The sequence below is a fragment of the Stegostoma tigrinum genome, chromosome 24, assembly GCF_030684315.1.
Source record: "Stegostoma tigrinum isolate sSteTig4 chromosome 24, sSteTig4.hap1, whole genome shotgun sequence".
NCBI lineage: Eukaryota > Metazoa > Chordata > Chondrichthyes > Orectolobiformes > Stegostomatidae > Stegostoma > Stegostoma tigrinum.
The window spans coordinates 35,758,166-35,784,450 of NC_081377.1; the positions used below are offsets into that span (position 1 = coordinate 35,758,166).

At 44.5% G+C, this 26,285-nt stretch overlaps 1 protein-coding gene and 3 non-coding genes across 4 annotated transcripts; 3 read left to right on the forward strand and 1 right to left on the reverse strand.

Annotated features, from left to right (window-relative positions):
* Window positions 1-8,729: 8,729 nt before the first annotated feature.
* trnaw-cca (transfer RNA tryptophan (anticodon CCA)) lies at window positions 8,730-8,801 on the reverse strand. Its single transcript has one exon. It is a non-coding gene; the product is annotated as a tRNA-Trp (tRNA).
* A 189-nt stretch (window positions 8,802-8,990) lies between these two features.
* On the forward strand, window positions 8,991-17,197 carry rpl13a (ribosomal protein L13a). Its single transcript, XM_048558272.2, has 8 exons — window positions 8,991-9,061; window positions 10,120-10,192; window positions 10,373-10,438; window positions 13,189-13,290; window positions 14,764-14,849; window positions 15,030-15,089; window positions 16,609-16,731; window positions 17,067-17,197. Exons 1-8 carry the CDS (start codon window positions 9,041-9,043, stop codon window positions 17,151-17,153), a joined length of 618 nt encoding a protein of 205 aa, XP_048414229.1. The 5' UTR covers window positions 8,991-9,040; the 3' UTR covers window positions 17,154-17,197.
* LOC125465202 (small nucleolar RNA Z195/SNORD33/SNORD32 family) lies at window positions 10,573-10,648 on the forward strand. The gene has a single exon (XR_007250196.1). It is a non-coding gene; the product is annotated as a small nucleolar RNA Z195/SNORD33/SNORD32 family (small nucleolar RNA).
* Window positions 14,889-14,964, forward strand: LOC125465203 (small nucleolar RNA SNORD34). Its single transcript, XR_007250197.1, has one exon. It is a non-coding gene; the product is annotated as a small nucleolar RNA SNORD34 (small nucleolar RNA).
* Window positions 17,198-26,285: the final 9,088 nt, after the last annotated feature.

The following is a 26,285-nucleotide window of genomic DNA, read 5'->3' on the forward strand; positions in this document are numbered from 1 at the left end:
GGTGTTCTTTTCCTGCTGCTGGAATTGCACGTCAGACGATCTATTTTACAGAATTTGCCCATGGCAAGGGTGTGTTTATAGAATGTTGCTACATTGGAAGAGTTAATTAATAGTTAATATAGCTGTTATTTTCTTCAACATTTTGATAGTTACAGTTGAGCCAATGATTTCTGGTTTGTTCTGTAGTTTAACTCAAGCAACTGTCTATGCGGAGTTCGCGCATTCTCCATGTGTCTGCATGGGTTTCCTCTGGGTGTTCTGGTTTCCTCCCACAGTCCACAGATGTGCAAGTTGGGTTGATTGGCTGTGCCAAATTGCCCATAGTGTCTAGGGATGTGTAGGCTAGGTGGGTTAGCCATGGGAAATGCAGGGGTACAGGGATAGGATGGGGGGGGGGGGGGGTGAGATGCCCTTCGGAGAGTGTGGACTTGGGCCGAAGGATCTGTTTCCACACTATAACAATTCTATAAAACTGTAGTGTAAAAATATAATGTGTTTTGCTTAATGTCAAATAGTTAGAATAATTTAATTGCATCTGGAATGCAATGCCTTACGCTTACCTTCAAAATAAGGAAAAGTTAGGGTGTAGACAATTTTAATAGTGTTTGGTTTGATCTTTCAATCAGATTTTTTAAAGAAACCAGTTAGCGAGTTTTGAGAAGATTTGTAGCTCAGGTTGAGTTTCTGGATGTGAGCTTGCTCGCTGAGCTGGAAGGTTAGTTTTCAGATGTTTCGTCACTTTTTTTTATTTGAAAAAAAATATATACTTTACTCATAAGATGTACAAAAAATAAAACATATTTACACACCTACCCAGTCATGCAAGCCGCTCCGGGTTACCCAGGGGGTACGTACACCAACTAAAGGAAAAAAAACAAACAAAGAAGATAAAAAACAAGGCAAAGAAAATACCCTGGCAGTCGTCACCCCGCACAGTCCCCCTTGGCCCCTGACCAGTTGGGGAAGGTGCCAGCTGGGCCCAGTTACCAGATAGGGCCCTTTTTTCTATTCTGGAGGAGGGGCTTCATACTGTGGTCTTTCCCCACCGCGCCTTGGCAGCGGCTGCCCCAAGCTTTAGCACGTCCCTCAGCACGTAGTCCTGGACCTTGGAGTGCGCCAGTCTGCAACACTCGGTCGGGGTCAGTTCTTTCAGCTGGCAGACCAGCAAGTTGCGGGCAGACCAAAGAGCGCCTTTCACCACATTGATGGTCCTCCAGGCGCAGTTGATGTTGGTCTCGGTGTGCGTCCCGGGAAAACAGCACAGAGTCCCGCGTCACGGAGCTCCTCGGGCCGAACCTTGACAAATACCGCTGCATCCCCCTTCAGACCTCCTGCGCGTAGGCACACTCCAGAAGGAGGTAATCGACAGTCTCGTCCCCCCGCAGCCACCTCGAGGGCAGCGTGTGGTGGCGCAGAGATTCTGGGCATGCATAAAAGGATCTCACTGGCAGAGACCCTCTCACCGCCAGCCAAGCAATGTCCTTGTACTTGTTTGAAAGTTCTGGCGCTGAGGCATTCTGCCAAACGACTTTGGCAGTCTGCGTGGGGAACCACATGACGGGATCCACCCTCTCCTTTTCCTGAAGGGTCTCAAGGATACTACGTGCTGACCACTGCCTGACAGGTCAAAGGTGTTTCCTTTCAAAAATTTCTCCACGACGGACAGGTGGTATGGGACGGTCCAACTACTCGGAGCATTCCGCGGCAACGAGGCCAGGCCCATCCTTCGCAACACCGGGGATAGGTAGAACCTCAGTAAGTAGTGACACTTGGTGTTTGCGTATTGAGGATCCACGCACAGCTTGATGCAGCCACACACAAAGGTAGCCGTCAGGGCGAGGGTGGCGTTCGGTACGCCCTTTCCCCCATTTCCCAGGTCTTTGTACATGGTGTCCCTGCGGACCCGGTCCATCCTCGACCCCCCAAATGAAGTGGAAGATGGCCCGGGTGACCGCAGCGGCGCAGGTCCAGGGAATAGGCTAGGCCTGCGCCACATACAACAGTACCGAAAGACCCTCGCACCTGACAACCAGGTTCTTACCCGTGATGGAGCGGGACCGGAGCGTCCACCTGCCCAGCTTCTGCTTCAATTTGGTGATACGCTCCTCCCATGTCTTAGTGCACGCCCCAGCTCCACCAAACCAAACACCCAGCACCTTCAGGTAGTCTGTCCTGATGGTGAAGGGGATGAAGGAGCGGTCGTCCCAGTTCCTGAAGAACCTCACCTCACTCTTACCCCTATTGACTTTGGCACCCGAGGCCAGTTCAAACTGGCCGCAGATGTCCAACAGCCTACTCACCGACCGACGATCGGTGCAGAAGACGGCGACATCATCCATGTACAGGGAGGTCTTGACCTGAAGGCCTCCACTGCCTGGGATAGTCACGCCCTTCAGGCTCACGTCCTTCCTGATGGATGCGGCGATGCGGCGAAGGGCTCCACACAGCACACGAACAAGGCAGGAGAGAGCGGGCAGCCCTGCCCGACTCCAGATCTAACAGGAAAACTGTCTGATTCCCACCTGTTGATCGAGACTGCGCTAACGATGTTGGCGTAGAGCAGCTGGCTCCAATTGCGGATACCCTCCCCGAACCCCAATTTGGAGAGGACGTCCCTCATGTAAGCATGAGAGACCCTGTCGAAGGCCTTCTCCTGGTCCAGGCTGACGAGGCAAGTGTCCACCCGCCTGTCCTGTACATAGGCAATCGTATCCCTGATGAGCGCGAGGCTCTCAGCGATCTTCCTGCCCGGCACAGCACAGGTTTGGTCAGGGTGAATCACCGACTCCAGGACAGACCTGGCCCGGTTGGCTATGACCTTGGCCAGGATTTTGTAGTCCACGTTCAATAGTGAAATGGGACGCCAATTCTTAATTTCTTCCCTCTCCCCCTTCCTCTTGTAAATGAGGGTGATGATGCCCTTCCTCATGGACTTGCACATTTCCCCTGCCCGAAGCACACTATCGTACACTGCCAACAGGTCCTGGCCGACCAGGTCCCACAGAGCGGAATACAGCTCGACCGGTAAGCCGTCGCTCCCGGGAGTCTTATTCCTCTCCAAGGACTTGAGGGCTCTGGTCAGCTCATCCAGGGATATCGGCCGGTGCAGCCACTCCCTCGTGCCGTTGTCTAAGACCTCCGTGATAGACGACAGGAATGACTCAGAGGCCGTGCTGTCCGTGGGCTTCGTGTCGTACAGTCCGGCATAGAAGGATCTGCTGATCCTCAAAATGTCAGGCCGAGACGACGTCACCGAGCCGTCGTCCTCCTTCAGCCGGCTAAGCACAGAGCTCTCTTTGTACACCTTCTGAAAGAAGAAACGCGAGCACGTCTCGTCCTGCTCCACGGAGTGGACCCTGGACCGGAAGATTATCCTGGAGGCCTCCGCGGTGAAGACCGAGGCTTGCTGGCCCCTCACCTCGCGGAGGTCCTCCGTGACATCGACCCCCATCAACTGCAGAAGGAGCAGGTTCTGCACCCTTTTCTGGCATCACGACAGCTTTCCCCGCCTCTCTCTCGCCTTCCGAACACCCTTGAGGACAAAGAACCTCTTGATGTTCTCCTTCACCGTCTCCCACCAGTCGCCCGGAGACTCAAAGAGGGGTTTCACGGTTCTCCAACCGGCGTACTCGCTCTTAAGCCCCACGACATTCTCTGGGGTCAACAGAGTCATGTTGAGCTTCCACGTCCCCTTGCCGGCCGGCTGGTCGTCCTGTAAGTGACAGTCGGCCAGCAGGAGGCAGTGGTCAGAGAAGAACACCGGCTCGATGCCGGTGGACCTGACCGAGAACGTCCGTGACACAAACAGGAAGTCTATCCTTGAGCGAATAGACCTGTCTGGCCGCGACCAGGTGTACCTCTGCTGCGCTCCGTCTGCAGGGGTGCTGAAGACGTCGAGCAGCTTGGCGTCCTTCACCGTGCCCATCAGGAATCTGGACATGACATCCATTGACTCCCCCCCCCCACCCGCTGTCCCCACGCCGGATCTTCCATCTGCATCGATGATGCAGTTGAAGTCTCCGCCCAGGATGACTGGCCTGGACGTAGCCAGCAGGGGTGGAAACCGCTGCAGGACGGCCAACTGCTCACTCCGTACCGCTGGGGCGTACTCGTTGATCAGCCTCAGGGGAGTGTTCCTGTAGGTGACATCAGCCACTAGGAGGCGCCCCACCACCACCTCCTGAACTTGAGAGGTGGTGAAGTCGCGCCCCCACAGCAGAATAGCCAGGCCTGAGGACCGACAGTCGTTACGCCCCGACCAGATCGAAGGCCCACAGGTCCAGGCGCCGGACCATTTCCCGTACCTGCTGAGGTGCGGTATCCCGCACTCCTGCGGAAACAGGAGGTCCGCCTTGATGGTGGTCAGGTAGGCCAACATGGACACACATCTTGCAGTAGACTTGACACTGCGCACATTAATGCTCGCAACTCGTACCCCCACTGTGGGCAGTGACCGCAGTACCCTCCCCAAGTCCAAGGTCCAGCCCCTCCATCTGTCCCTTCATGCCCATTGCCCGGGCTAACTGCTGGACGCTCTCCGGGCTCAGGAAACCGTCCGTGCTGCCTTCCGGGTGGCATCCCCCCGTCGGGGGTACGGAGGCAGGAGAGTCGGGCTCTGGGTCAGGCTGGGGACGTGCTGTTTCCTCCTTCCCGCCTGGAAGTTCCGGGGGGCCCTCCAGTGCCCCAGCGGCCCGTGACTGGGTGTCGGAGGGAGTCTCAGGATGCCTCCCGTCACCTGGAAGCGTGATGCTGCTTTCCTTCTCTCTTGAGATCTTTAACTTCTGCTTCGGGCGGGCCGTCTCCGAATCCCCCTCGTCAGAGGAGCTCTTATAGCCCCCCTGTAGCTGCCTCTTTCCGCCTGATGGTTGCGGTTCCTGGGCCCGCCGACGCACTTTCCCTCGCTTTCCGGACCGTTGTCCACTCTCCTGGGTCGCCTGTCGCCGCCTCCATCGACTCCGGGTTGTCGGGGGGGGGGCAACTGGAGCCTGCAGGGGCGCTTTGCTGGCCTCGGGTCCGTCCTGTGGGGCTGGGCCCTCCTGCACGACCTGGCCCTCCTGCACATTAGTGAGGTCCTTGCTGGGCCCTGGGTTGTACCATGTGTACAGTCACCATACGGTTCCCCTGCGCTGGCATCACAAACAGCGGGACAGCGGTCAATACAGAGAGGGGGCCCTCACCTCCTTTCTCCTTCAAAACCTCCAGGAAGCGCTCGCAAATTTTGGCACTTCTGAAGGTTACATCATAGAAACCTCCTCCGGGGAAATCCTGCAGGCAGTAAATGTCCGCAGCAGCGAACCCGCAACAGTCCAACAGGACCCTCTTCATGAAGAAGGTGCGGTCCACAGGTGCACCTTCATCCACCTTCTTTACAGAAACACGGATGGTGCGGGAAATGACATCACCAACCCAAGGAAACCTAACCAGATAAATAGAAAGCGGGACATAACACCAGCGTGTCGTCGGAGGCTCACTGATGATGTTACCTAGAATGGTGACGAAACGTCTGAAAACTAACCTTCCAGCTTAGCGAGCAAACTCTCACATCCATAATTACTAGTTTATTAAACCAAAACTTAATAACTTATTCCATCTTTATTGAATAATTTATCAACATACACAGTAAGCAACAAGTGCTTATACTTCTAAGTATCACTAAAGCATCCACAGTCTTCAGGAAAGGAGAAAAAGAGAGGAAAAATATTTTCTGCAGAGACTGGTTCTCTGAAAAACAGAAACACTTTGGCCAATGGCTCTGTAATCAGTTGCTCTGAAGTTCTCACACACGTCACTAATCCTGCATGGTTGTCTCTGAAGCCTTGCAGACACAGCTTGCTCAGACAATACCATACTGAGATTTTTGAATAAAAACCAAACGAACTGTGGATGCTGTAAATCAGGGACAAAAACAAAGTTGCTGGAAAAGCTCAGCAGGTCTGGCAGAGTTAACGTTTTGGGTCCAGTGACCCTTTCTCAGAACTGATCTCTACCAGATGGAAGGACCAGGCAGCAGATATGTGGAACACCACCACCTACAAGTTCCCCTTCAAACCACAGACAAACTACATTGTTGTTCTTTCACTGTCAGTGACTCAAAATCGTGGAACTCCCTTGCTACTAGTAGTGTATGAGTACCTACACCCAAGGAATGCAGTGATTTTAAAAAGGCCTTCTATCAAGAACTAAGTGTCTGCAATAAATACCGGTTGAACCAGTGACTCCCATGTCCTGTGAATGCACAAAATAAAAAGCTTTTACAAAGCACACCCAATGAACATAGGTTTATTGGCAAATGTTAGAGGAAGAGAAACATTGAGGTTAAGGCTTTTAGGCTTAGCATTAGAACTTCGTTGAGGACAGCCTATAAGATTGGAAGCACAGAAGCAAATTGTGGACGATTGAAACTTGAAGGCCAGGATTAGAGGAGAACAGAAAACTCCAAGGATTGTCGGTTGGGAAGAATAATCAAAGTTGGGAGGAGGGGTGCCATAGAGAGATTTTTAATATTGAAGTGTTATTTGGTATAGAGCCAAAGTATGTCAGTGAGCACTGATGTGATGATTGAACAGGGCTAGATGTGAACTGGAATGTAGAGTTTTGGATAAAGCTGAATTTGTGGAAGCTGGAAAGTGGTACGCTAAACAAATGGACATCACAGACTTTTCCTGTGTGGTATGAATATATGACAGTTGTTTTCCACTGCTGGTGCATTAAGTTCGTATGGGGCATATCACTGGGCACCCAGCAGCTAGGATCTTCAATTTTTTTTGATAGATATGTTGCAAGTTAATACATGTATATACAGTTTTAAAACAATAGTTAACAGTTGAGAAAAGTACAAAATGATTGTTCCCATGCCATAAGCCGGAAATAAAACTGGAATATTTTTGAAAGAAGATCGGGGAACAGTGGATGTCTAATTGCCTGTAACATTGTGCATATTCTGTTTCAGATTGCATCAATTTGAATTTAAAGCAAGTGGTAAACTATTTTCATACAATATGGTATGAAGGAAATTTTTAAAATTCATTAATTTGATATGTGTGTCACTGGCAATGTTATCCTAATTGTACGGAGAAAGGAAAAGAATGTCAATGTGAGTAAAATTGCAGGAGAGAGGCTATTAATAACTTATGTATGAAGTAACCTGTTTGCACAGGCTGTAGTTTTCCACAGAGAATGATTGACATGGAGAGCATTATATCATAAATGGAATAGAGGATGAACATTCAAAGGCTATTTCAAAAGAGGAACAGTGTGACTATTCTGGGATTGATTTCCCAAAAAATGCTTTATTGATAAAATTTGTAAATGTAGATTCCAAACATTTTGTATTGGATATTATACAGAATGAAGTTCAACACTTCTTCATAAATCATGTTGTACTCTGAGTAATACATTGCGATGTTTACACACACAGGTCAGGCATTAAAAAGGGATCAACAGTCCTTCATTGTACTATGACAGACAGATCTTAGGCTGTGATCTTTTCTCACTCAGCCTTCATGCTATCTGTCGCAAGGTTTAGAGATTCCCTTAGTACATAGTCCTGAACATAGTCCTAGTTACCTTCAGTCAGTCATAGGCAAATCTTTGCACTGGAAGATCAACAAGATATGAGCAGACCAAAGAATGTTACTTAACAAAGTGACGATCTTCAAGCAGCAGTTGATGTTTGTCTTAGTGTGCATCCTGGAAACAAATCATACAGCACACGGTCTTCTCCAGCAAAGAGTTAGTACAAGAACAGTTGGCTGAAAAATCTGCTCCTGCACTACACCATACACTATGGTTCACATCAGGATTCTTCTTACAAGATGAAGATATAGTATCACCCTGCTCTTTGGTCTGCCCGAAACTTGTTACCTTCCAATGCAAAGACTTGACCAAGTGTGGCACATTGGCATATTCCAAATTCAAGGACTAGGTGCTGGGGGATGAAGTTTGGGCCAGCTAACACCAAGGCGCAGTGGGGAAAGACCACGTTCTACTGAAGTATAATGAGTGTCCAAGATAACAAAGTGTGGAGCTGGATGAACACAACAGGCCAAGCAGCATCTTAGGAGCACAAAAGCTGACGTTTCAGGCCTAATCTTCTCCTCTATCCATCTTTGATCCACCTCCCCCTCTCTCCCTAACCCTATCAATGAACTCTCTCCCCCTCCCCCATTTCTGATGAAGGGTCCAGGCCCGAAACGTCAGCTTTTGTGCTCCTGAGATGCTGCTTGGCCTGCTGTGTTCATCCAGCCTCACATTTTATTATCTTGGAAATCTCCAGCATCTGCAGTTCCCATTATCTCTCCACACTTTGTTATCTTGGCTTCTCCAGCATTCGCAGTTCCTACTATCTATAATGAGTGCCTGTTCAGTTATTAGGTCCTTTCTTGCCTTAATATAAGTAAATACTCTCGCACGAATAAGAAATGCCTTTGGTTTTTGCAACAGCAGGGGAATGTCCATTTCCAGAGTTGGTTTTTCTTGATTGACAAAGGACAGGCAGCGCTGCTTTAGTACCTGTGAATCGGGTAAAGTTTCTTTTATATGCAAATTAAAGAAAAGATGCAGTATAGCAGAAAAAGTTGGAAAGTTTTTAATTCGAAAACTGGAGTAGGGCAATGTGGGTGCTGGAAATTTGTTACGCAGTCGATAGCAAAATGCTTCCAATTGCAATCTGCAGAAGCAGACGTCATTATTATTGCATCTCATTTTAACAGAAGGGAAAATAAAAGGTATGACCCCGACGTGATTTGAACACGCAGCCTTCTGATCTGGAGTCAGACGCGCTACCGTTGCGCCACGAGGTCCCCGCAGCGAAGCGGCAATCCTGATTACTAACCAGGCACTACAATCCGCATCCTTTCACTGTTCACTCTTTGGGGAACTGTCAATCATGGCGTAGTGACGTACAACGTAGCGGCACTGTCCGCTCGGCGTCTCTCAGGGGTGGGGCATGCTCTCGGAGACGTCACCGTGGGCTCCGCGGAGCTCCCGGCTCCCTGCTCTTTAGGCCCGGAAACCCCGCGCCTCCTTCCTTTTCGTCGCCATGGCGGACGGCTTCAACAAGGTGGTGGCGCCGCGCTCGCTGTTTATCCGAGGCAGCCTGCCTCACCCTGTCCCCTCGATCCCTTTTATCCCGGGAGCGGGTTTGGAGAGGCCGCCGACTGATCTTTAGCGCGGCGTTTTATGCTTGATAGTTTGTCTCCCACGCCGGATACGGCGTGAGTGAGGCCTGAGCGCGGGGCCTTTGGCAGGAGGCTCCTGGGCGGATGATGGAATGGTTCCCCCTCCTTTGCAACATGTTTCCCGGTGACCGGGATTAGGCCCGGGTACGGGTTGGTGTTGGGGGAGATGGAAGGATGTTGTTTTAATGGTGCAAATTCCCTGAGGCCCACGTTCGTGGAGCCCTGAGCTCCAGTCCAGGCACTGCATGTGGTTGACTGTAAATTCACACTGGGCTTCAAGAAGCTGCTGGTTCCGGTGTCAACTTACAGTAAGGCTCTGCTGTGGAGGCGGCTTGTACTACCCTTACATGTTCACCTTTGTTTCAAGGTATGGTGCAGTTTCGAAGTAGGGAGGTTTTGCTAAAACTGCAAGGAGTACTGTGGGCAGTCTTGGCGCACCATATTTAAAGAAAGGTATGTTGGCCTTGGAGGTGTTCAAGAGAAGATTCACAAGGCAGGTACCAGGTTAGGAGGGATCGTCTTGGGAGAAGTGGAGTATTTTTGGGACAGTACTCATTAGGATTTAGAGGAATGAATTACAATCTTCTTTAAAGTGCACAAAGAGTTCTTAGAGGATTTGACAGCATAGGTGCAGAAAGTTTGTTTCTCTTTATGGGAGACCCTAGGATCAACGGGCATAGTTCCAGAATAAGGAGTTCTACATTTATGACAGTTAGGGAGGAATTTCTCTTGAGTCAAGTGAACATAAGGAATTATTTACTACTGAGGTCTGTTAAGCTGAGATATCCTTTAAATCAACAAGGAAGTCAGGATTATGGGCAAAACGGATCAACAGATCAGCCACAATCTCCATGAATGGTAAAGCACATGCAGTGGGCCAATAGCCTACTTCTGTGTCTTGTGGGTCTGCACTAACACATTTCGCTTGTACTCCTTACAGGTCCTGCTCCTTGATGGCCGAGGCCATCTCCTTGGCCGTCTGGCTGCCATTGTGGCCAAACAGATCTTACTAGGTACTGTCCATTTAGTCTGTATATTGCATGGCATTTAGGATGTTGATGATGAATGATTGCCTCTTTGAAGGTTTCAATGTGAATACTTTCATGTGCTTCCATCTGAAGTATTACTTTATGAACCAGTTTTCTTGTTTAATCATGTTACATACTTACAGGGTTCTCCTTTTTTTTTGAAAGGCCATAAAGTGGTGGTGGTGAGATGTGAGGGGATTAACATCTCTGGCAACTTTTACCGGAATAAACGTAAGTGTCTTGGTTGACTTGTCCCCTTCCCTATGAATGACCTTTTTTTAATGTGTAGAACCTGGTGAGAGAGGAACTAACCTAGTCAAATGAGTACGTACGTATTAGTTTAAGTTTATTGTAGTGACAACTGAAGTGTTTGTGATGAATTACTGTGTTTGAGTTTCTCAACAATGAGAATACCTCACATGCACTACCATCTGAGACACATAAGCAAAAGCTTGTTTCACTGCAATTTCTGTGGCCATTGTGTGGATTTCCAGCCCCACTGAGATCAGAGGGCTGTGGAAGCTCTCAAGTAGAGATTGGTAAAACAAATCTGTCAATGATGTGAAGCGTTATGGGGATAGTATAAGTAAAAGATGTAAGTGTTTGATCAGTTATGATCATATTAAATGGTGGAAAGGGTTTGACTGACTAAACAACCTACTCCTGTGACATCATCTCCAACACCATTCATGACCTCATCACCTCAGGGGACCTCCCACCCACAGCCTCCAACCTCATTGTTCCCCAACCCCACACGGCCCGTTTCTATCTCCTTCCCAAAATCCACAAACCTGCCTGCCCTGGTCGACCCATCGTCTCAGCCTGCTCCTGCCCCACCGAACTCATCTCCACCTATCTGGACTCCATTTTCTCCCCTTTGGTCCAGGAACTCCCCACCTATGTCCGTGACACCACCCACGCCCTCCACCTCCTCCAGGACTTCCAATTCCCTGGCCCCCAACACCTCATATTCACCATGGACGTCCAGTCCCTGTACACCTGCATTCCGCATGGAGATGGCCTCAAGGCCCTCCGCTTCTTCCTGTCCCGCAGGCCCGACCAGGCCCCCTCCACCGACACTCTCATCCGCCTAGCGGAACTCGTCCTCACACTCAACAACTTCTCTTTTGACTCCTCCCACTTCCTACAGACTAAGGGGGTGGCCATGGGCACCCGCATGGGCCCCAGCTATGCCTGCCTCTTTGTAGGTTACGTGGAACAGTCCATCTTCCGCACCTACACAGGCCCCAAACCCCACCTCTTCCTCCGGTACATTGATGACTGTATCGGCGCCGCCTCTTGCTCCCCAGAGGAGCTCGAACAGTTCATCCACTTCACCAACACCTTCCACCCCAACCTTCAGTTCACCTGGGCCATCTCCAGCACATCCCTCACCTTCCTGGACCTCTCAGTCTCCATCTCAGGCAACCAGCTTGTAACTGATGTCCATTACAAGCCCACCGACTCCCACAGCTACCTAGAATACACCTCCTCCCACCCACCCTCCTGTAAAAATTCCATCCCCTATTCCCAATTCCTCCGCCTCCGCCGCATCTGCTCCCACGATAAGACATTCCACTCCCGCACATCCCAGATGTCCAAGTTCTTTAAGGACCGCAACTTCCCCCCCACGGTGATTGAGAACGCCCTTGACCGCGTCTCCCGCATTTCCCGCGACACATCCCTCACACCCCGCCCCCGCCACAACCGCCCCAAGAGGATCCCCCTCGTTCTCACACACCACCCTACCAACCTCCGGATACAACGCATTATCCTCCGACACTTCCGCCATTTACAATCCGACCCCACCACCCAAGACATTTTTCCATCCCCACCCCTGTCTGCTTTCCGGAGAGACCACTCTCTCCGTGACTCCCTTGTTCGCTCCACACTGCCCTCCAACCCCACCACACCCGGCACCTTCCCCTGCAACCGCAGGAAATGCTACACTTGTCCCCACACCTCCTCCCTCACCCCCATCCCAGGCCCCAAGATGACATTCCACATTAAGCAGAGGTTCACCTGCACATCTGCCAATGTGGTATACTGCATCCACTGTACCCGGTGCGGCTTTCTCTACATTGGGGAAACCAAGCGGAGGCTTGGGGACCGCTTTGCAGAACACCTCCGCTCAGTTCGCAACAAACAACTGCACCTCCCAGTCGCAAACCATTTCCACTCCCCCTCCCATTCTCTTGATGACATGTCCATCATGGGCCTCCTGCACTGCCACCATGATGCCACCCGAAGGTTGCAGGAACAGCAACTCATATTCCGCCTGGGAACCCTGCAGCCATATGGTATCAATGTGGACTTCACCAGTTTCAAAATCTCCCCTTCCCCCACTGCATCCCTCAACCAGCCCAGTTCATCCCCTCCCCCCACTGCACCACACAACCAGCCCAGCTCTTCCCCCCCACCCACTGCATCCCAAAACCAGTCCAACCTGTCTCTGCCTCCCTAACCGGTTCTTCCTCTCACCCATCCCTTCCTCCCACCCCAAGCCGCACCCCCAGCTACCTACTAACCTCATCCCACCTCCTTGACCTGTCCGTCTTCCCTGGACTGACCTATCCCCTCCCTACCTCCCCACCTACACCCTCTCCACCTATCTTCTTTACTCTCCATCTTCGGTCCGCCTCCCCCTCTCTCCCTATTTATTCCAGTTCCCTCCCCCCATCCCCCTCTCTGATGAAGGGTCTAGGCCCGAAACGTCAGCTTTTGTGCTCCTGAGATGCTGCTTGGCCTGCTGTGTTCATCCAGCCTCACATTTTATTATCTTGGAATCTCCAGCATCTGCAGTTCCCATTATCTCTCTCCTCTACTCCTGTGACATTGTTACTTTTGATGTACATTTTATGTGTAATCATTCAAGGATATTGCATGGACAGCATTGAGTATTAGACGTTAATCTATTATGCAGTCAAATGGTGTTGACTTTTATTCTGCACAGATATTTAGTTACCTCTTTCTTTATGTAGTCAAGTATCTTGCCTTTTTGCGCAAGAGAATGAATACTAACCCATCTCGGGGCCCATATCACTTCAGAGCACCAAGCCGAATCTTCTGGAGGACCGTAAGAGGTAATATTTTGTGCTTTAAGTTGAGCTTAAATTAGTTTCATAAACTATAGAAAACTGGCTGTGTTATCGCATTTGTACTTGTGACAATAATTGCATTTTTGAAAACACTGAATAATTGGGCACATTGCAGAACAGTTTGCATATTTAATTGTGCCCAAGTTTGCCACAGCAATATTGTCAGAAAGTTTTTAATACACAGCTTTCCAAGGAGATATTTTGACAATTGACCTAATTAATAAATTAGGTCTGGATTATCTTGTGTTTAAAACAAGGTGATCTCATTAATACATGCAGGATTCTGAAAGGGCTTTTTATCATAGATATTCAAATTGTTTATGCCATTTGGGGAATCTAAAACCAGCTTTCAGGATAAAGCTTATCCTTTAGAAATGAGAAGATAAATTGTGGATGGTGCATTGTTGAATAAATTTATTTTTAAGGATGGGATTGTCAATGTGGCAGGGTCTCAAGGATACAAAATATGGACAGTGGGCAAGAGGATGCCTGGAGCTTATGGTAGTAATGATCGGTGAGACGGAATTGGTGAGCCTTTTAGGATTACTCCTGCTACTTGAGTTCTTCAGGACCAAATTTTGCAGGGAGCTAACTATTAAGGATCCTCACTTAAAGAACAACAACAGAACAGGTTCAGTGAATAAATTTCAGAGCTTGGATCCTGATACATGGCTTCAGTTAGGTGAATGATTAAATCGGACAAGAGAAAGGCAGTGCAGACATGGTCAGGCTTGTCAGACTGAAGAATGTTGCAGAAATAGTGAGGGGTGAGGAGGACTGGAAGTAACTTGAAAATGGAAAACTTTAAAATCTATGCTCCTGGATAGGCAACACAAGTAGGTCAGTGTGCACTTGGGTGAATTGCATACTGGGACAGCATGTTGAATGAAGTTCAAATAGTGGTTGATTCAAAGTGGTTGGATAGGTTCTGAGCTGGAGAGCATTCCATAATTGAGTTTAGAGGCAACAGAAGCATGGGTGAGCATTTCAGCATCAGGGTGCAGTCTGTTATTTCCCACAGATTCCGGCTATAGAACATAGTTGGTTAAGTTTTTGTTGGCCCTTTCCAACATTTGAGCTTAACCTGAAGCATGAATCATTTTTATGCAGTATGGTGCAAGTAATTGATAGGCTGACAGTTTGTGCAAACTGGTACTAATTACAGTTTCAACTCTTCTTTTCACTCTTAAACTCTTTAAAACCTAGCTGTTTGATGAAGCTTTTGGTCAACTGAATTTAAAGTCGTCTTAAACTCAGTTGTTTGTTTCTGAATGTGGCTCTGATTTTTGGCAGGATACCTAATATGCACTGTTTGAATCAATTCTGCATCAACATTCTTCCAATCTGTGTACATTTTGAGCACAGTTCATATCAGATGAGGATCCTAGTTAAACAGTTGACTATTTCATCAAACATTGTATACAGAAACATTTTTAATTGTGCTGTGGTTGCTTCAAGGTATGTTGCCACACAAGACAAAGCGAGGTCAAGCTGCCTTGGACAGACTGAAGGTCTTCGATGGGATCCCTCCTCCATATGACAGGGTGCGCAACTGTCCAATTTTCCATTAGTTCATGTTCCTGTTCTGTCGCTGATGAATTGTTATTACCTACATTGTTTGATATTTTAAATGAGAACAAACTTCATACTGAGATAGAATAAGTTCACTTTTTAGATCACTTTGTTCTTTTGGCCTCTTTTTAATGTGAAATTTACATTTGCAGAGGAAACGCATGGTTGTACCAGCAGCCTTGAAGATTGTACGTTTGAAGCCAACACGTAAGGTAATACTGAACGTTGCAACTGGTGTGACAAACAATTTTTGAGCAAGGTCACACAGCTTTTAAAATCTTTAGAATGGTTACAACACAGGAATCCATTTAGCCTGACAAGTCCATGATGGCTCTTAGAAAAGTAATTTAGATGATCGCACTAGCTTGTCAGGTCGCTTCCCAAACCGCTCTTTAAGAACAGTCTGAACCCCCCCATTCTATCCACATGACTAACACTTCTGTCCTTAGTGTCATGCTAATAAAACTTGTCAGTATCCTTTTCGAACTTTACTGAGTAGTACAGAATGGGATATAATACTCTGGTATTTTGGCTAGGTTTTTAAGTTCCTTGCTCTAGTACTGTATCTCAATTTGTAATGATCAGGGTCCTAAATGCCTCTTGGCTCCTTGCACAATCTGTCTGTAAAGACATATAGCACTCTTGATGTAATCGAGTGTTTTGAGTTTCTCCACAAGTGTAAAACACATATTTAAGTATCTAGTCATAAGGGAAAATCAGGACAGATAGTTAAAAACTTGCTTGAAGAAAGAAACTTTGAGGTCTTGGAGGTGGAGGTCATAAGGAGGAAATTAGAATTGTAGGAGCTTGCCAATGCAGGTTAACTCGTACATGATACTTCTGAACCAAGTGTATTTTTAGAGTTTGACATTAGCTCCTATGAGCTGAAGCTGGTCATATGGAGAAATTGGAACAATTATACAAAGCCTGGCTTACATTGTAATAACTTACACCACCGAAATCTGCTTTGTAGGTGTGGTGTAATTAATTTGTTTGAGACCCACCAGTTCTTCTAAGGAATTCTTAAACTGGCAATTGCTTTTTAAGAACACATTTTATTTGGTGTTAACTGTAAGATCGTCCTTCAGAGTGTCACTGGTCCCTCTATTTCTTTGACACGATGAATTTGTTTGTAGTTATCTTATTGGCAGAATGAAATGCTTTGAAAGAAAGCATAATGGGTGTATTTGAGTTTGTATGTAGATCTGCAGAAAATGTATGGTCCTTGGCTCTTATTCTATTAATTTGAGTCAGTACAGTCGTCAGACCATAGTAGTGCATGGCATAATGTCGTCTTCCATCCTGTAACTATAAATACTGTGACTCTAGCACCAATACAAAGCGTGCGGGTGATCAAACTGGGGCTTTCCAGGCCTTTGGGCAGGTTTATTTGTTGGACAGTAGATAGTGTTGAGGTCACAGCAGAGCAGAGATGGAGCATGATAAAGCAATGGTTGGTGAAATAAAGGAAAATTATTAGGAGCAAGAGGATAACCAATGACAGAGTAGGGCCCATCAGTGACCAAACTGAGTGTGAGGCCAGAGAACAAAGGGTTAGTTTTAACAAAGTGCGGAGCTGGAGGAAACACAGCAGGCCAAGCAGCGGAGGAACAGGAAAGCTAACATTTTGGGCCAGGACCCTTCTGTGCTGTTGAACTGTTATGACTCAGTGGCTGTGCCCTCCAAATGTTGAGTAATATTCTTGACTCTGAAAAAATTGGTTCTATGCAGTTTGCTGTCCTTGGTCGCCTTGCGCATGAAGTTGGCTGGAAATACCAAGCAGTTACAGCCACTCTTGAAGAGAAACGTAAAGAAAAAGCCAAGCTTCACTATCAGAAAAAGAAGAACATTTTGGTAAGTAAGGCTCGCATTGAATATGATGTTCAGCTGGCTGAAATTTTAAAAGGATTATGATACCAAGCTCTTGCTGCCTTGAAAGAATGTTCCTACCTCTTGCAGCTGCCTTGCCACAGGCATGATACTATAACTGCTAATTTCCACAATTTGTCTTCCACTCACCGAGCTGACTGTGATCTGTTTTGAACTGAAATTAGAAATTCTTTGCTGACTTTGATAATGGAATGGTGCTGAATAATTGCCTGTCTGTAATTGGATTAAAGCATTTGTTAAAATTTATATATAAAGTACAAAATTCTGTTTTATCAATGTATTATACATTCTGTTCACAGAAACTGAAGAAAATAGCTGAGAAGAATGTTGAAAACAAAATAGCCAAGTACACTGCAGTACTGAAACAATATGGTGTTCTTGTTTGATATATTCACTCAGACATTGACAATAAAGGCTGTATAAAATAAAACTTGTTTTACATGTGCCTTTGTTTTCAGAATACTCTTAAAGTTTGTTTTATTGCATTGTATTTATATGGATGGAAAATTCTTTCAGAATTACCAGTATTTTTTGATCTTGAGTTGCCAACTAAATGCTTGAAAAACTTCACTGAGAATAGATCCAGTTTAATGTTCCATTCACCATTATTTTGCATGGACTGAGAAGCAGTGTTTGAGCTCAATATCAAAATTTTTTTCAATGTCTTTGCATCATTGGATGTTTTTAAACTTTAGATGCAATTCCAGTGAGATGTACGCAATCGCACAGCATGAAAATTAAACTTTAAAAGTACATCATGCACTCGGTGTAAGTGTTAAGAGGCTCATTACCATATATCCTGAGCTTTGTAGTTCCACAAGAGCAATGATATCTACAGTTGTTGCATGGTAGAGTGGCTAGCAAAGTTTAGATTGCGTAGAATCCAGGAGAAACTAGCCAATTAGATACAAAATTGGCTTGAAGGTAGGAGACAGGATCGTGATGCAGGTTTGTTTTTTGACCGGAAGCCTGTGAACAGTGGTGTGCCACAGAGATTGGTGCTCTGTCTGCTGCTTTTCATCATTTTAAATAAATGATTTGGATATGAATGTATGTTATATTATAGGTTTGCAGACGACACAAATATTGGTGTTGCATTGGATGGTAAAAATTATCTTGGTATAACTGGACCTTGATTAGATGAGCTGAGGAGCAGCAAATGAAGTTTCATGTAGAAAAATGAGGTGTTGCCGAACTAAGAGACCTAGGGGTGCAGATGCATAGGTTCTGGAAAGTTGAGTCGCAGGTAGACCGGATGGTGAGGAACGCATTTGCCATGTTTGCCTTCATTGATCAATTCAATGAGTACAATTGTGGCTGTACAGGACATTGGTTAAGCTATTTTTGGAATACTGAATTCAATTCTGGCCGCCTTCCTGTAGGAAAGTTGTTAACTTGAAAGGGTGCAGAAAAGATTTACAAGAACATTGATGTGATTGGGGAGTTTGGGTTATAGGGAGAGGGTGAAGAGGCTGAGCTTTTTTCCCTGGACAGTTGTATGCTGAGGGGTGACCTCCATAAAGGTTTATGAAATCATATGGGCCATGATTTGGCTGAATAACCATGATCTTTTTCCCAAGGTAAGTGAGCCTAAAACTAGAGGACATAGGTTTTAAGGCGAGAGGGGAAAGAACTTTGTCACTCAAGAGGGTGATGTGTGTATGGAACAAACTGCCAGAGGATGTGATTGAGGCTGGTACAATTGTGACATTTAAAAGGCATCTGTGTTTGGTACCTGAATAGGAAGTATTCAGAAGGATATGGGCCAAATGCTGGAAAATGGGACTAGATCAGTTTGATATTTGGTCAGCTTGGCCCGGTGAGAATGAAGGGTTTGTTTCCATGCTATATAACACCGACTCGATGTCGTTTATGAATAGGAATTTTGAGGAGCCAACGAAGCAATTTTCTTTCCTTGGCCGTCAAGTTGTGGAGTGGAATTCACACCAACAGCCGGAATACCATGCTATCACAGAACTTTAAGGATTCTGCATCTTGTAACTCCACTGGACATTTGTTGCAGTCCAGTCACCCCTGTGGGGATGACAAAAAAAATTGTACCTCTGCTCCTTCCCAACGCACTTTTTAGACTACAGGTCCTTATTACTCGTATGAACAGTGCAAGTAGTTATGTAAACTGTAGGTGCCTTTTTAAAAATTAACTGTTCAAATGAACCCATTTTAGAAAACCTTCACATACAAGTAATGTTACACAACTTGTAAACAGCACTAACAACCTTCTATTACGATAATAGAAACAATGTGACTTTATGCAATCACTAAATCTGGATTTGAATGTATTATGTTACATGCAACAAAACAGATGCTGTTCTTGCCTTCATGATCTCATCGTCTATACCTTCCCTGTTGAATTGGAAATTGAACCCAAGGGAATTCATTAACTTGCATTCAGTTGGTTTTGTCTCTTGTTTGAAAAGATATAAATTGATAGAAAATTTAATGTGATTTTAAAAACCATGTCACTGTTTTAAAACTACACAAATGACAAACCATGCTGATGATGCTCTTGTTTGTAGAATGTTGTGTGTTCTGTAATTGTATTTTCTGCCTCAAAAGTGGATGTATCTTATTTAAGACAGCAATAATTTTGTATTTACCTTTGAAGGGCGTAGTGCAGGTAAGTTAATGTTGATCTTCATTACTTGGACTTGGCTGGAATCCTGTATTGAAAGCATGTGATTACATCTGTTTAACGCTCGTAAAGTCACACATTTGATGAATTTGTCAGTCTCATGTTGTGCTCAATTCTAGAAATGAATTTAGTCAGAAAGACCAGAGGGGTGCTTGCTCACAGGAAACATTGTCATAATGGTTCATTGAGCAGCATTGGTGTGCTCATTATCCTAGATCAAAATGCGTCTTAACTGGGAATGTCTGGAGTCTTTTTTAAAACATAATTGCTGTCTTTCACTTGATTAGGATAACATTGTCTCTCACCATTTGTGGGAGTCCCATCTGACACAATCCATGCTTTTAGCTTAATGGGGAGTTGATGGCCTAGTGGTATCACTGGACTGTTAATCTGGAGATCTAGGTAATGCTCTGGGGACCTGGGGTTTGAATCCTGCCATGGCAGATGGTGGAATTTGAATTCAATAAAAATTTCTGGAATTAAGAGTCTAATAATGACCATTAAGACGTTGTCGAGGTTGTTCATTGTTTGTTTGTTTCTTTTAAACCTATCTTGTTCACTAATGTCCTTTAGGGAAGGAAACACCTCTCCTTACCTGGTCTGGCCTGTGTGACTCTGGACCCATGGCAATATGGTTGACTCTCAGCTGCACTCTGGGCAATTAGGAATAGACAATAAATGCTACCTGGTCAGCGATGCCCTCGTCCCGTTAATGAATTAACAAGAAAGTTTTGTAACAAAGTTAGAAAGTTAAGGATCACGCTTACGCAGATTTTTATTTTTAACATTTTCCCCCCTCGTGTCTGTCAGAGCCCCAGTTTAAAAGGATTCTATTTTCAGCAGCTTATTTGCCACATCAAGTTGAGCAAAGTCATACATTCAACCATGGAGGGTATCATCTAAGCCAACTCCAAAGCCATTGAAATTGGAGATGCTTTTGGGTATTTTAAGATCATTGGCCATCACTGTTCTTTTAGCACAAGAGGAATAGTAACTATACACATAGAGAAAGGTCTTTAAACAGCAAAAAGGAAGATTCAACCCTTTTTCCTAGCAATATCCTGTGGAGACACTGAACCTGAAGTGAAGTATCTCCTATCTTTTAAGATTTTCAACTAAACTGGCAAGGTCAAATACATTTCATTTTGGCACTTTGCTGCACAGTCACCAGATTTGATTCTCTCACAAACAGATTCCTTCACTGACTTTGAGGTTAATTAGATCTGGAATTGAAAGCTAGCCTCAATTCATTGGTACCATAAAACTATCATCAATTATTGTAAATTCCATTTGTCTTGCTAGGGTCCTTGAGAAAGGAAATTTGTTACTCTTACCAATTCTGGCTTGTGACTCCAGACTACAACAACAAATTTGGTTCAGTGGCCTAGCAAGCCACTCAGTTAAAGGGCAATTAAGGGTGGCTAGCAAATGTTAATTTTGCTTGTAATGCCTACTTCCCATCAAAAAGGATTTTTTAAAAAGTTACACCAAGTTCTAGATTGTTTCTAGCTAAGTGGCTTCTTAGAATTAGTGTCAAACCCTCAAGAACTTCATCCATTTAACTGGGATAATCTCCATTCCACATTTTATAGATTTTGAGCCATTCAGTTTGATTTCTTATTAACATAGTTCTGTCATCTCAGTCTAGCAAAGTAAAAGGATGCGGCCATAATTTGTCTTATGAAGTTGATAATAAAGCATTAGAGATCACCTTGAAATAAGTCCGGAATGGAAACTTAACATTCATGAAAGATAGAAATGTAATAAAAAGATGTTGGAGGGGTGGGCAGTATGGCAGCATTGATTAAAGTTATTGTTTCGTCCCTGAAAAGCAATTTTCGTCGGGAAGGTCAGCAGTAGAATCTCAGTTGAAGAGTAAGATGCTACATCATACTCCAATGTAAGGAGTAAATTGATGCACCGCAAGAGATGACATCAAAGTGAGACATAGTGTGCTGTTGGGAATTTGTTGCAGAGGAGGAAAGAAGTCCTCCTCTTTCTATGCCCATATCCAATGGGTTACCTCCTGGTGCTCTGGTTTCCTCCCAGAGTCCAAAGATGTGCAAGTTAGGTGGATCAGCCTTGCTAAATTGCCCATAGTGTCTGGGGATATGCAGGCTAGGTGGATTAGCCATGGGAAATGCAAGGTTATAGGGACAGGTTTTAGGGAGTTGGGCCTGGGTGGGATGCGCTTCAGCGGGTCGGTGTGGACTTGACAGGCTGGTTCCACACTAGGAATTCTATGATTTTTAGAATGACAGGAAACTAGTAAGGATACCTGTGTGAATTAAAGATGACACTAGAACAGTAATGAATGATTACCTTAGCTCACAAGGGCAAGATGTGTAATTACTTTGGGTGTAGGTAAGAAATAGGAAAGGAGTAATTTATAGGCACTATAACAGCAGTTCCAGTGTGGGACAGTGTATACAAGGGGGCATGCAAGAAACTTATTACAATAATCACACATGACTTTAATCTACATGTAGATTGGGTGACAAAAGTTGGAAAAGGTAGTTGGAAAATTAGTAAATACTGTATTTGGGATCGTCTTTAGAGTGGCATATTCTAGTGTTAGCCAAAGAGGAGACTATTCTAGGCCTCAATGTGCAATGAAACAGGATAAATTAATAACCTTGCAATAAAGAAACCTCTAGTGAAAGTAATTAATTTCAGGGGCAGTTTGGAAGTGAGATGTGTGGCTTTACAATTAGTGTTTTAGATGTAAATAAAATAAGTCAAAAGGTAAAAAAGCAAGGTTAGTTCAAGTCATCTGAGTAAATATGCTAAAAAGGAAGATAGTTGAGATTAATAATAAACATTATAGAAATATTTAATAGCTTTTTGCAAAGATTTATCCTTTTACAGAGAGGCTAAATAAGGATGTTATGCATAGTTTCAAATTGAAAGAAACATGTTAAAATTTTGCAAAGATTAGTTGCATTTTAGAAATTGTACAGATTTAAAGAACCAGCAAAGTCTCTCTAAAAGATAGAGGACATAGGACATAAGGGAAGGCTAGATAATATAAACACTTAGTAAGAGTTTCTACAAACATTTAAAAAGGAAAATAGTATCCAGATCCAGTATTGGTCTTCTAATCTGGGAAATAATAATAGGAAACAAGGTAACTGTAAAAGTGTTGCATGTATATTTTGTGTCTGTCTTCATGTAGAAGATATAAAAACTTAAAAATCAAGAGGGACATAAAATAATCACCATAGAGATAAGGCGCTGGGAGAACAATTGTGCCTGAATACTGGCTAGTTCCTGGGATATGATGGCCTGCATATTCGGCTCTTAAAAGAGATGGCTGCTGAGATAATTGATATAATCTTCCAAAATTCTTCAGGTTTTGGAAGGGTCAAAAAATTACAAATGTAACATGGAAGAAAGAGAACAGGAAGAAGGAAACAATGGGCTAGTTAGCTTAACATCTATCATGAAAATGCAAGGCTGCATTATTAAGGAGATTATTGCAAGCTATTATCATGGATGAAGTATTGGTTGACTAACATGAAATAGAAAGGAAATGGGTCATTTTTGATTCAGCAAACTAACTAGAAGTGCCACGTGAAACAGTGGAGGGGCCTTGACTCTTTCTGATCTATATCAATGACTGGGAAGAATAGACTGAATGTATGGTCGCTAAATTTGCTAATCACAAAAAAAAGTAAGGATGTAAATTGTAAAGTGGATGGAGAGTAGACAAAGGGATGTGGAAAGTTTGAATAAGTGGGCAAAAATTGGATTTTTTTTACTTTTTCATAGGATAGTGGGTATCACTAGCAAGGTCAACATGCTGTCCTTGCCTAGGGCACTTAAGATTCAACCACATTTCTATGGACCTGAAATCACATGTACTCAGACCAGGTGAGGATAGCAGATTGCCTCCTTTCCAAGACATAGAAACATAGAAGATAAGAGTAGGAGGAGGCCATTCAGCCCTTTGAGCCTGCTCCGCCATTCATCATGATCACGGCTGATCGTCTAACTCAATAGCCTACAACCTTTGCCCCCGAGTGCTGTATCTAGCTGTGAGTTTGTGACATCAGTCAGCATAAGGTTCTGATCACTGTCACTCAGACTGGCTTTTTGTCCCCGATCCAATTAATTACAATTAATTGGAATCAGGATTACCACTATGCCAACATCTCCCTCTGAACTATAATGTAGGAAAATGTGAACCTGTCCACTTTGGCAAAGAAAGGCTGTATTTAAACGATGAGAACAGAATTTTGCGGCACATGAGGATCTGAGTGTCCTACCACATGAATCCTAATGTTAGTATGCAAGTACAGCAAGTTATTAGGAAAGCAATGGAATGTTGTTATTTGTCATAAGGGCAGTGGTGTGTAAAAGTAGGAAGGTTTTACTGCAACTGTACAGGGCTTTGTTCAGACCAGATCTGGAGTGTATTGTGTGAAGCTGGATGAACACAGCAGGCCAAGCAGCATCTCAGGAGGTTGGCCTGCTGTGTTCATCCAGCTTCACACTTTATTATCTTGGATTCTCCACCATCTGCAGTTCCCATTATCTCTGGAGTGCATTGTGTACAGTTTTGGTCTCCTTTTTAAAAGATCGTGATTGCATCTGAAGCATTATTTAGAAGAATGAGCGATGATCTTACTAAAAATAGAAGATCCTGAGGGAAATTGATAGGGCCAATATTATGAAGATTTTTTTCCTCCTGTTGAGAATAATATAGGGAACATGGTTTAAAAATAAGAGGTCACTTTTTTCAGACAGAGGTGAGGACGTTTCTCTCAGATGGTCATTGGTCAGTAGAATACATTTTCTCAGAAAACAGTGAAGATTTGATCTTTTGAATGCAAATTGTTTGCTGATTAGTGGCAGTCAGCTCTAATTGGGAGAAGATAACCTCCGGTTGCATTGTACGTGGCAAAGTCTCAGCCAATAAGAGCTGACTTGCTGACCAATCAGAGATAATGGGAACTGCAGATGCTGGAGGATCTGAGAAAGCAAGTGTGGAGCTGGATGAACACAGCAGGCCAAGCGGCATCTTAGGACCACAAAAGCTGATGTTTCGGGCCTAGACCCAGCATCTTTTTTCATTAAGTAAATTGCTATTTGCTTTGAAATTTGGCCTTCTTGCACCTCCTAACGGTGCACGACCAGAAGTTTTACAACATGTATTTTTTTACACAGCAATACTCAAGTATACTAATTAGTAGGAAGGGGGTAGAGGAGAAATGTGTGAACAAATTTAAATCAAATCATAAAAACAATGGAAGGATCTTTATTAACAGATACAGACAGTAAGAAATGTGTAAAGGGAATAGTTTTTTAAACGTGCTTAAAAGTATGTTATTAATCAGTATGTTGAGCTCAACGTGGACAAAACTAGTTCTACAAATGAAATGTGGCAATTGGAATAATTTTAAATGTAAGTGCACCTCATGAACAATAACTGGTTCACAGTAGCACCATTAGGTTGATAGTAAACATAGAAAGGGACAAAAGAGATGAAGGCACTCAGCTAGAACAAAGCTAATTTACATGTTTTAAAGGAATCTAGCCTAGGTGTTTTGGAGACAAATATCAGCAGGTTAAATAGTTAATGAGCAATGGGAGGCCTTCAGGAAAGAGTTGTTCTATTTCCATGTGAGGCAAAGCAAGGTATCCAAAATGAAATTGAGCTCCTTTGACTGAGGCAATTGAGATTAAAATGAAGCAGAGAAAGGAGGCTTGATTATACAGCAATAAATCAGACCAAATACAAGAAAGAAAAAGGTATGCTTTTACATTTGTAAACAAATCGAGGAGTTGAAGAGGAAATAGGAATATGACATTGAGTTAGAGGTTCAGCTATGATCGTAGTGAGTGGGGGAGCAGCCTCAAAGAGTTGAACAGCCTCCTCTTGTAGTTTCTATGTTTAATAAGCGTGAAGGAGGAGTGAAGCACAAACAAAAATGCAAAACGTTTGTCACTAGAAATGAGGTGAGTAAATGTATATGACAAAATTAGAGATTTCTGGAGTCGCGAAGGAAACTTAAATAATTTCTTTAGATTAGAGTATGCCTAAAAGATTTAATAGACACCTTCAAAATTATAAGGCCTTTCAACAAAACTCTCTTCACTGGCATAGCTTTGGTATCTAGGGTACAAAAAATTGAGGTAAGTGACAAATGAACCAGAGCAGAAATGATGAGAAATATGGAATGCACTTCCTGACAGGCTGGTGTGTGTAAGGTTCAATAGTAAGAAGCGAAAGGGAATAGATTCCTGACAGAAGAGGGCAATGTAACTACTGTGGGGAGAGAGTGGTGAAATGGAGTCAGATGGCAATGCCTTGAAAGATCTGTTAGCAGTATGATGTGTTAAAAAGCTTTTTTTCTGCACATTGATTCCTTCTATGAAGTTGTTATTCTCATCTTGGCTAGAATGCCTTTTAGGTTGCTGAGGGTATTAGGAAGGAAATAGCACTGGCTCCAACTAAAATCTTTCAGTTCTTTGTCAAGGGGAGTGATGCTTTTGACAAGGCATTTGACAAGGTACTGCATAAAGGACTGATCCAGAAGGTGAGATTACAGTGGGTTAAGGGTAGAGTATTGGCTTTGGTGGAGTATTGGCTGACTGATAGAAAGCACAGGGTCAGGATAAATGGGTCCTCCTCTGGAAGGTGAACTGTAACTAGCAGGGTTCAGTTTGACCTCCACTATATACAAGCTATTTAAGTAAACTGCAAGCAGGGACAGAATGTAACAGCAAAGTTTGTGGATGATACCAAAATAGGTAGGAAAGCAGGCAGTGATGAGGCGATAAAGAGTCTACACATGGATATTGATAGGCTAGAAGAATGGGCCAGAATCTAGCAGATGGCATTTAATGTGGATAATGTGAA

Bases quoted from the DNA above. Each gene is read 5' to 3' on its own strand.
- rpl13a (XM_048558272.2), top strand. From the start codon at position 9,041: ATGGCGGACGGCTTCAACAAG. The intron at 14,850-15,029 runs GTGCGCAACTGT...TTACATTTGCAG, and splicing joins TCCCTCCTCCATATGACAGG to AGGAAACGCATGGTTGTACC. The intron at 16,732-17,066 runs GTAAGTAAGGCT...TTCTGTTCACAG, and splicing joins AGAAAAAGAAGAACATTTTG to AAACTGAAGAAAATAGCTGA.